The sequence below is a fragment of the Sminthopsis crassicaudata genome, chromosome 5 (genome assembly GCF_048593235.1).
Source record: "Sminthopsis crassicaudata isolate SCR6 chromosome 5, ASM4859323v1, whole genome shotgun sequence".
Taxonomy (NCBI): domain Eukaryota; kingdom Metazoa; phylum Chordata; class Mammalia; order Dasyuromorphia; family Dasyuridae; genus Sminthopsis; species Sminthopsis crassicaudata.
The window spans coordinates 96137780-96148539 of record NC_133621.1 but is presented as its reverse complement, the minus strand read 5'-3'; the positions used below and the strand labels follow the sequence as shown (position 1 = coordinate 96148539).

General features: G+C 40.9%; 1 protein-coding gene across 3 annotated transcripts; it reads right to left on the bottom strand.

Annotated features, from left to right (window-relative positions):
* Positions 1-3379: 3379 nt before the first annotated feature.
* Positions 3380-10158, bottom strand: LOC141542920 (uncharacterized). Of its 3 annotated transcripts, none has more exons than XM_074267633.1 (2): positions 9691-10158; positions 3380-8481 (listed from the first exon to the last, which is right to left on the bottom strand). In XM_074267633.1, the coding sequence occupies exon 2, from the start codon at positions 5370-5372 to the stop codon at positions 3666-3668; it is 1707 nt and encodes a 568-aa protein (XP_074123734.1). In that variant the 5' UTR covers positions 5373-8481; positions 9691-10158; the 3' UTR covers positions 3380-3665. The 3 variants fall into 3 exon arrangements, with proteins under 3 accessions (XP_074123734.1, XP_074123735.1, XP_074123736.1); XM_074267634.1 differs by having other exon boundaries at positions 3380-8468; XM_074267635.1 differs by having other exon boundaries at positions 3380-6561.
* Positions 10159-10760: the final 602 nt, after the last annotated feature.

Sequence of the window (10760 nt, the reverse complement as noted above, 5' to 3'; positions counted from 1 at the left end):
CTCCCTATATATAGATAAACAAATGAAACAAATACATACTTATACAAATGTTTAGACTTGGCTGCCTTGAGCAAAGCTCAATCCTTATTTTATTTACATTTCTGTCTAATAATAAAAGCTAAGGGATGTGACATATCTCTTAGCTGTGTAATACTCATGTGTGCATAATTTCAGCCGTATAATATTACATATGTGATTAGGATAATGGATGAGGTTGATGCTTTGCCCAATGACTAAACATTTTCCCCAAGGTAGGATGTCTTATGAGCCAGTAGCAGGGTTGGGTGTGTGGAGAGCCTGATGGTGGAGTGGGGAAGATCTTCATTTTGGAAAAAAGGATGGGGAAAATTGTAAAGGGCTAGAACTGAGCAATGCACTTGGATGATGAAGCATGTGAGACTAATTGCCAATTGGACGGTTCCCTATTAACTTGTTTAAGGTTGACCCTCCCCAGCTGTTCTGTGCTGACTTGATTGGTGAGACAAAGAGAGGGAAGTGACTTGTGTGGGAGGAGCAAGAGAAACTTGGGTGGTGGAACTCACGCTCACTTGCACTCGTGACCTGGCGTTGGAGGCGACGGTAAAGATCTAGAATAAAGACGTTTAGTGATCCTGACTCCTGCTGATTTCTGGAAAGATAGAGTTCCAGCATTTGGCGCCCCACGTGGGGCGCCATTTGTAACGTGCTCTCCTGGCAGTTACAATTACTAGTCTGTCCTAAACCCACCAGAGTACCTTTGACCACTGTCCTTTGCAGTGTGAGCTCTACCCGGCTCGCCTCCTCTGAGGCCTTCTAAGGTCTCTGTCCACAATCTCTTGAATCTATAGCTTAATAACCAGTAGCGCACTCAAGAACAACCACGTGTAATCTTAAAAGCCTTTATTATACCTACTCACATAATGCCCTAACTGATGCCCTGACTTGTTGGTTCCCTGGTGAACACCTGGTCAGAAGACCCACGTGTTCACTACCAAAACCCTTACCTCTTTTGGCTACCCATCTTGGCTTGGCCACCCAGGCTAGGGAGCCAGGGTGAAGAACGCCAGATTAAAGAGGGCGCTTGCTGCCTGCAGTGGGCTTACATAGGGCCTGTGAGGTCACACACACAGCCAATCAGCGAGAGAGTCACCCATTACGAAGCTATCTCAATATGGCCAGGATCCCGCCCAAGGGCAGTCCTAATATCCACAGAAGTTACTTCCGGGCCTCAATCTCCCGATGCACTGTGGCACCCATTTAAAGGCCCCTTACAATGAGGAAAAGTAATATCAGATTTATTGATTCACACTCCTGGAGTACAATTCGGTATCAGAAACTCAAACTTTGATTTTTAGGCAAAAGAATTCAGGGATATAGCCGAGTGTTCTTTTTTCATTAACTGTATGAGTGGATTTTTTAAGACCAATGGACACTATGGCTTCATTCCAATCTGGAGAAGCAGCTAGACATGTGATCAACCATTTTTCTATTGTAGAAATTTCACATGCATTTAAGACAGTTTATGGATTGGCTTACAAATATTTTGCCTTGAGGTGTTTTTGCATTGAATTTGATTTTGCACATTCCAATGGCATTTCTTATAATCCTATTAGTAAAGTCATTACTGCACAGACTATCCCCAAGATCTTCTCTTCTAAACAAGAGAAGGGAATTTTGGGATATGTGATTGCTTACAATTTTTAAATTTTGATTTTACATTTTTAAACATTTTTTATTTTACATCTTCAAAGTATTTTGATTTTACATTTTAAAGTTATTTTGGTTTTATTTTTTTAATCTATTTTGGTTTTACACTTTTAAATTATTTTGGTTTTACATTTTTAAATTCTTTGCCTTTTACCTTAGCAATGCACTTCGGGCATACACAGAAAGTGCAGCTAAGTGACAGACTGACTAACTTTTGTCTGACTTTTGTTCATCTTTTTGACAACAACTTTGTTTCCACTGTCAAGTGGAAAGGCCTGGATGGCATTTGGAAAGGCCCAAGTTGGGCCCCGGGGACATTCTTTCCTAGGTGCAGATCCAGCAGCAGAGTTCATCCCCACCAGAGACATTTGTAACCTGGGGATCCAAGAGAAGGACCAGACAACAGAGGGACCAGCCAGATGTCTGCAGCCCTTCAGACGCTGATGACAGCGATGCCCCTCCTGACCGTGACACCAGAGACACCAGACACAGTTCCAGTGTTGCAGCTGAAATGGACTGTTTTGGGTGATATGCAATATAAAGACTGTAAATGGACAATGGGCCTGCTTGCTTCTCCCGTGGCTACTTGCCATATGGTGGCCTGGGAAGAGGCTTTGCCCTATACTTTCTATTGAAGGACTATGCTTTTAAATTAGTGGGTGAAAAACCAACACACCCACCTGCCTTTGTTATTGAGACAATGTTATTGGACATGACTTTGCTTATGTGCACCTGTGAAACTAGAATTGTTCTAGGATTGTGAAAAGTACAATAGAGAATTGTGATAAGCTAGAATTGTTCTAGGATTGTGAAAAGTGCAATAGAGAATTGTGATAAACTAGAATTGTTCTAGGATTGTGAAAAGTGCAATTGAGAATTGTGATAAGCTAGAATTGCTCTAGGATTGTGACAAGTGCAACAGAAAATTGTAAGAAACTAGAATTGGTCTAGAACTGTGATAAATGTAACTAGAATTGTGACAACCTACTTCACTGATATTTAATTGTTAACTAGAATTGTGATGTTTTACCTTGTTGACTTCCCACCTCAGTGTTGACATCCTACCTCATTGGCATATTATATCGAGTATGACTTTGATGAATGGGTTGAACACTTGGGCCACTGTTGAGCCTGGTTCTTATTGTCATACTTCTGTTTACTGATCTGCTGCTTTGTACGTCCTTGGGCATAACACTCTGTCATCTCATGGATCAAGTGAACTATAGCTGGTGCTAAAAGTTTAGCTTGGTGAGATGTGCGGTTCCCGCAAAACAAGAGAAAGGGAATTGTAAGGGGCCTTTAAATGGGCGCCACAGTGCATCAGGAGATTGAGGCCCGGAAGTAATTTCTGTGGATATTTGTTGTGGGTCTGCTTCCCTGCAGCTTCACTGGAAACTGAAAGTTTCTTACTGCGCGCCTCACGCTATCACCAGCCTTCGGACGTCTCCGGCCCCGCTCCGGAGACAGGAGCGGGGAATAAGCAAACAGAGAGCCAACGTGTAGCAGAACTGGTCTTTATTGTCTGCACCCAAAATGTCTCCCCGAGTTGCCGCTGGCAATTCCTCTTATAGAGGTTCTCGGACCCTCCCCGAAACCTCCCATCGTGGGCGGGGCCAGCTCCCTTATCAATGCCTAGTCGGGTTTCTCCTTTTATGGCCAGGCGACTCATAGCTCTACGCATCCACAGACACGCAGCTCTAATAATCAACCCGGAGCTGGAGTTGACTGACATTAGGGCGGCTCCCTTCCGCACAGAGAAGATCGGTTCTAGGCCCTTTACAATTCCCCCTTTTTGTTTAAAAAGAGGGCGGTCTAATACAGCCATCACAACTCGGAAGGACATAAATGGAGGTAGAGCACCAGGAATATCAATTATGAAAATATCAAAAATGGAAAATATTCAGAGCACCAGAAATCGAAACACAAATAGATAATATCAAAATACATGTACAACATTAGGCTCATTGATCAGGGATTGATTACAAATCTCCTTTGGCATTTAAGACATTAGCTGCCTTCAATTCTGTCAGAGACCGACGTAGTGCAAAAAGTATGGCTCGAATCATTAAAGGCAAAAAACATAACATAAATAACACAAGGACGAGGGCAACACACCCGAGAATTAACCAGTGAATTACATTGTGATAGTCAAGCCCATTCAACCATGCCATCAACGAGGAGGTCGATTCCTCCCATTGCTTATTAAAATCAATTGTCACATTCTCCAATCCATTTATAATTTTGTCAAGGGCCATTAATTCATTCTGTAAAGACGTTTGCATAGAAGCATTACGTAAAAGACGTTCAAGATATGCATAATCAGAGGAATTATATAACACAGGTAATATACAAGAGGCACGATATAAAAAGCTACAAGTAAGTTTCACATATCGGGACAACAAAGCTTGTTGTTTCACTAACTCCAAGGAAACATATTGCAGTTGAGTTATTTGAGAAATCAGCATAGAGTCTATGGCCTCCTGGTGTCTCCAGGCCAAGTCATTTTCAGTCATGTACTTCTGTAGCTTCTCCGCCACAATAGTCAATTGTGTATTCAGTTCTCTTATCTGGAATTCCTCTGCGATACTCAGAGCTAAGGCCGCCAGTGATAAAAACATACTGCCACCTTCCCGTTTTCCTCTATGATGCAGATTTTTCAATAGTCCTCGAAGAACCCCTTCTGCTGGTGATATTGCAAAGTTCTTAGCTAAAATAGGATGAACGGTAAACGGTGGCACTTCCAGCAAAAACAAAGTGCTATTATACAGTAATGATCTTTCAATACCTCCTATAACATTTGTATATGTCCCATTTGTACACACTACCACGTACTCCCCTTCTGCTTTGGTTATCTTATAATTTGAATTCAAGCATATCAGGAACAAAGCATTACCCAAAGTCCATAATTGTCCTTCAAAACTATAACACAATGTACTATTTGGAAAAACTCCCCCTCTGCAAGTGGAATTCTTGTTGCCAAAAACCCGATGCCATTGGGTAAAAGTCAACTCCCTGTCCTCATTATTAGATATATGTAACTGCATTTTTATCTTATTTGTAACTAATCCCACTTTCCACAGATGTGGCTGTAGGACATGATTAGAATAGAATACAGGAGCAATCAGTTGAGAGTGAGAATCGGCATTCCGATCCCAAAACGTCAAGTTCACAGTGCCATCTTGCAAAGATATGCTTTTCCTCATTAGTCCTGTACTGCATTCCCTTAATTGACCAAAAACTACACCCAACCTTGAGTCTATACAACTCGGCAAATCAGCACGTCTCTGTCTCACAGCATTCATTATATTTTTTCCATGTATTTCCTTCATCTGTACCATCATACTGGTACTTATGTTATTTAATTCGCTATTACTGTGTAGCAGATGACTTCTATTCAGCCTTTTCATGGTAGCACACCAATCATTCCCTATTCCCTCAAGAACTATGCACAGTGGCAAGTGGGTCGTCATAAAAGTTAAGCTGTCTTTACTTTGTTTAAACATTTGAGGTTGTCGTTCTGGGAACCCTGAGTAAATGTGTGAGCCTACCAAGAATGAGCCATTACCAGTCAATTTTAAAGGGATGCTTTCATGAACCCATGTCATCATTCGTAATTTGGGAAGATTAGGAGTTATAGCCCAATGAGTTGGTGCCTTAGCCGCGTGTAGAGTATACATTGGAATCATACCCTTGCCATCTTGTTTCTTACCCTCCGAAGGAGGGCGTGGGGTGATAGGGGGACTCTTCAATAAAAATATAACCCCACTGTTAAAGGCTAAGGTTTTTTCCCCAATTTCATTGGTGATAATCGCGTCATAGCAGGATGCCCTCTAGGTATCATTGACTCGCTCAACTGACGCTATCAAACATAATAAAAAGGCTGCACCGTCAAATGACTGAACTCTACCTTTAAAAGGGAAGCAAGTCTGAATCTGATTAACCCTAGAGTGTTTAAAGCAGGTAGTATTTTTCCCTAGTAAACTTCCAAACCTTTCTCCAAAATCCTTCTTCCAAACTCTATGTGGCAGTATCAGCAGTTCGGTAGGATGTTCATGTAGAGGATCATTAATTATAACTGAGATATTCGTAATTGATAGTGCCAGACCTATCTTCCATAGGTGATTCTGAATATGCCCTTCCACTATGGGTGTTGGTGCCACCAGTACTGGTACCTCATCTGTCTCTCCATTCCAAAAGCTAATGTTAACTCCTGGCAAAAAGGGGCCTTTACGAAACACGCCCGTGGAACAACTGATCAAAGGTGAAAATAAAGGCGAGTTCATAACCGGGGTACAAGGGGGAAGGGGACTTTCAACTTCATCTTTTATCTCATGTTCCACGTGGGGAACAGCCAACATTTCAACTATCATCTCGCTAGTCAAGTCATTTAGGTCGCTCGTTTTGAGGGATCATTGCTTAATTCTAAAAGGTTCCAGCATAATGCATGAACTTATCTTTAAGTTATATGTCAGGCATAAAGGGACATCCCGAATAATGAAAGTGAGCTTCTTAAAATGTTCCTTCCATACTTTTGATTCTTTGTACGCCCCCATCCCTTCCAAAAAGGAAACATTTCCTAACGTGGCTAATGGTATAGGCTGATGATGCCAAGTGACCATTTGAAAACTAGACAAATCTGCAATCATATTTCTCTCCTCACTCTTCACCCCTCCTATCAGGCTACTTAATCCTAACAACATGCATGCAATTTGATTCATTCGCATTTGAGTTTCTCGTCTTCCTTCTCTTCTCTTTGCTCGTTGGGTTCGGTTTTTTCCATTTCTCCTCCTTTCTCCTCTGCCCCGATGGATTCGTCTTCTTTTTCTCATACCAACCTGGTCCTTCTGATCGGGATCCATCTTTTCTCCTTTTCCCCTGTTGAGACACAAACAAATCCTTTGCCTCTCACAATAACTTTGTAAGGGCCTTTCCAAACGTTATTCTCATCTTTATACATTATCTTTTCCAATCTTAATTCTTTGGAATCATTTTCCGATTTTTCTGTCATTGATTTTCTTTCTGGTTTATTACCCATGGTATTTTCAACTAAAGCCTTCATGGCCGGGGTTAATCCCTCATCGTCAAATTTCAAAAAATTGATAGTGAAGAGAGCTTTATCAATATCTTGTTGAGTTATTTTCTTGCATCCCATTCCCCCTTTTTGTTTAATGAGCATAGTTTTTAAGGTTCTGTTCATTCTAGTTAATTTTCTTATCATGTCTATAGACAAAGAAGGATTTTTGCCAAAAATTTATATAAGGGTTTGGCACATACATCTGTGCAGGTGCGGGGTACGGAAGGGCTTCACTAGTTGACTCGTTCCGTATCGTCTGTATCTTGACAGTTCTTTATTAATTGTCTATGCCCAGAGAGGGAGCCACTCTTCTCTGGAGCACAAACATCTCTAGGAATGGCTAGTTCCTAGCATCTAGTGTCAAAAATATACAGAGTTCATGGAACGGTCAAGTTCCCATAATTTGGAAGCTGAGGCCTGTTAGATTTGAGTGAGCTTATAATCCTAATATGAAATTTTTAATTTCTTAATCATTTGGCCTTAAGATCACGAAAATAATAAGAGGACTGAGCTAGTGGGGTGAAATTAGAGTAAATTAATTTCATTTTCCAATACATATGACAATTACACATACATAATTACAAAAAGAACAATAATAATAATATGGGTATGGCTAAACTATTAAAATAAATGGTAGCGCTACCTGATCTAAATAAGAAATCATACCAATGGTGGTTAGTATCCGATGTTACTAAATGAGAGGCCTCGATAAGTTGTCCTGCAGCTATAAGAGTCTGTATTTGATGTTCATTTAATGCGCGCTGATTAGACTCTAATAGTTTCTTCATAACTTAAGATCTGTTTAGGATATCCATATATATGAAGTAAAGCAAAGTAATCAGGTAAGACAAAAGGTAATACATGAAATTAACACATAACAGCCCATATCTTAACTTGACAATACACAATAGTTCCAGTACACCAAAAAAAAAGTACACATAGCATTTTCAGGTCATTGTTTTTCCATGCTTCTGGTAAATTAAACATATAATCCCACATTGCAACAATCTCTGAGCATTTTCTTTTTGTATCTAGGTATACATATTTTGTAAAGAGCATTTGGTCCACTTAAATAATTTACTAATATTTCCAGTAAAACCCAAACTAGTAATAATACTATCATCAAAAATCTGTAGAAATTGGCCTTGATATTATAATGTATTTTGGTGGAGTAGGATCGTCGTGGGCAACTATTTGAGCATTTACAGTCAAAGCCTGAGAAACAGCTTGTCCAGCACTGCGCAGTCTGCTGGCCAAGATCTCAAGGTCTATTGAATTAACTATACCGAAACCAGTTCCAGCACCACCAAATAAAGTGTCATACCAGGTTCTTTTCTTTCTAACACAATTCATCAGAGGAGGAAAAGTTACATTATTGGTACAAGTTTTAGGAACTCTTATGATTGATGGAGGATGTTTTGTAGGAGGGGGAGGTGTCAGTAATAGATATTTTATCTAATAGTGAGGTTTCAATACCTCTATCAAGATTTTACATGCACAGTTTATCAGTTGCTTTTCAATGTTTGTCTCAGCTTGTTCTCTGCATTCAGTTGGGAAGTCCACACCCTCAGAGTCCACTCTCTTTCCTATGTAGCACTGCTGTATCTGGATCTGGAACAGTCCTTTCCAGCTCAGGGTCAGCTTGTCCTCCTTCCACGTCCTAACCAGGACCCCGTCTCCAAGCTAGAACTCATGCACTGTTGAAACCCTAAGGGAGGAGTCTGAGCAATAAGCCTGTTTAGTTGTAAAGTTTTCAGATGTTAAAGTAAAGACATAACATATTTCCTTAAAAACAAATCCTTGGTTTCAAATATTGGATATAAGGAAGAATTTTGAATCCCTTTAAATCAGTTTGCTTTCTTCAACCAGAAACAGCTGCAGCTTCCTATTGCTGCTCTAGCCCTGCAAAAATACGTTCCGTCTCACAGTCACCTCTCCATGACTACCTTTTCCAACAAGTTCCTTCTTTTCCCCACTGATTTCTTCTTGAAATCATTTGCTCCCACTAATAAATCCTTCTTAAATCACCTCTATTCTCCTGTCCTATCTCTCTGTTTCTCTCTTCCCAATGCCTACTTGCTCAAACTTTCTCTGACATACTTTAAACACTTCCAAACCAATAACTCTTCTGACTAGATGCTTCATTTAAACTATTAATTAATTTTGCAAATCAATCTCTCTTGTCCCTTTTCTTTAATCACCTTTTTTTTTTAAACTTTAAACTTCAAGATTCATAACCCATAATGATAACAAGTTACCCAATGTTTCAGAAGCAAACCAAATAGTTTTTTTTTTTTTTTTTTTTTTTCCTGCCTGAGTGCTTCAAGGCCACTAGTAAGAAGCTTCCCAGGCGGTATTAAGCAGATAAGATTGTAATGCCATTACTCCCCTTTTAGCTTTGAAAATCTGCTTTTCAGAGAAAACTTTCCCACCAGTTTAAAATAGTCAAGTTTTTTTTTTCTTTTGTTTTACTTACAAATTGGTACAACAGGTTAAAAAGTTTAAAATCACAAACAATTTTTAAGACCAATACATTTTGAACCACTCTGAAAGAATTACTATTCTGAATGAATTTCAATTTCCACAGTTCAGCCTGTTATTTTTCTAAGCCTGTAACACAGAGGCTGAATTCTTATCTCTTATGAGCTTGCTAACTTTTAACACAGAACAAAAAATTCAAAGCAGACAAACATACACAGACAGACCAGAGCTCTATTTTTTCTATCCAGGCTCTGCATGCTTTTAAGTTAAGATCCACTCCATTCTTTTTACGGAGTTTATATAGCTATGAAGCATATACTCCTGAATCTGTTGGCTCGATATGGGCTTTAACTATTTTTTGTCCCATGCCTCATCTAACTGCGTCTAAGCAGTCAGGCTGTTTGCTTCTTCTTGATTCTAAAAATCAAGGAGCGCGTCTTTTTACTTACCTTTCCTTGTTCCAGCGAATACACTGCCCAGGTCCCTGTTCAAGGTGCCACTTGTTGTGGGTCTGCTTCCCTGCAGCTTCACTGGAAACTGAAAGTTTCTTACTGCGCGCCTCACGCTATCACCAGCCTTCGGACGTCTCCGGCCCCGCTCCGGAGACAGGAGCGGGGAATAAGCAAACAGAGAGCCAACGTGTAGCAGAACTGGTCTTTATTGTCTGCACCCAAAATGTCTCCCCGAGTTGCCGCTGGCAATTCCTCTTATAGAGGTTCTCGGACCCTCCCCGAAACCTCCCATCGTGGGCGGGGCCAGCTCCCTTATCAATGCCTAGTCGGGTTTCTCCTTTTATGGCCAGGCGACTCATAGCTCTACGCATCCACAGACACGCAGCTCTAATAATCAACCCGGAGCTGGAGTTGACTGACATTAGGGCGGCTCCCTTCCGCACAGAGAAGATCGGTTCTAGGCCCTTTACAGATATTAGGACTGCCCTTGGGCGGGATCCTGGCCATATTGAGATAGCTTCGTAATGGGTGACTCTCTCGCTGATTGGCTGTGTGTGTGACCTCACAGGCCCTATGTAAGCCCACTGCAGGCAGCAACCTCTCTCTCTTTAACCTCGTGCTGTTCACCCTGGCTCCTAGCCTGGGTGGCCAAGCCAAGATGGGTAGCCAAAAGAGGTAAGGGTTTTGGTAGTGAACACATGGGTCTTTTGACCAGGTGTTCACCAGGGAACCAACAAGTCAGGGCATCAGTTAGGGCATTATGTGAGTAGGTATAATAAAGGCTTTTAAGATTACACGTGGTTGTTCTTGAGTGTGCTACCGGTTATTAAGCTATAGATTCAAGAGATTGTGGCCAGAGACCTTAGAAGGCCTCAGAGGAGGCGAGCCGGGTAGAGCTCACACTGCAAAGGACAGTGGTCAAAGGTACTCTGGTGGGTCTAGGACAGACTAGTAATTGTAACTGCCAGGAGGGCACGTTACAGAAAATAGTGGCAAAAATAAGAATTAAGTACTTACTTTATGCCAAGCATTGAGCTAAGTGTTTTGCAGGGATACAGACTAATTAT

Coding starts and splice junctions, on each gene's coding strand:
- LOC141542920 (XM_074267633.1), bottom strand. CDS start 5,372: ATGATTCCAATGTATACTCTACACGCGGCTAAGGCACCAACTCATTGG.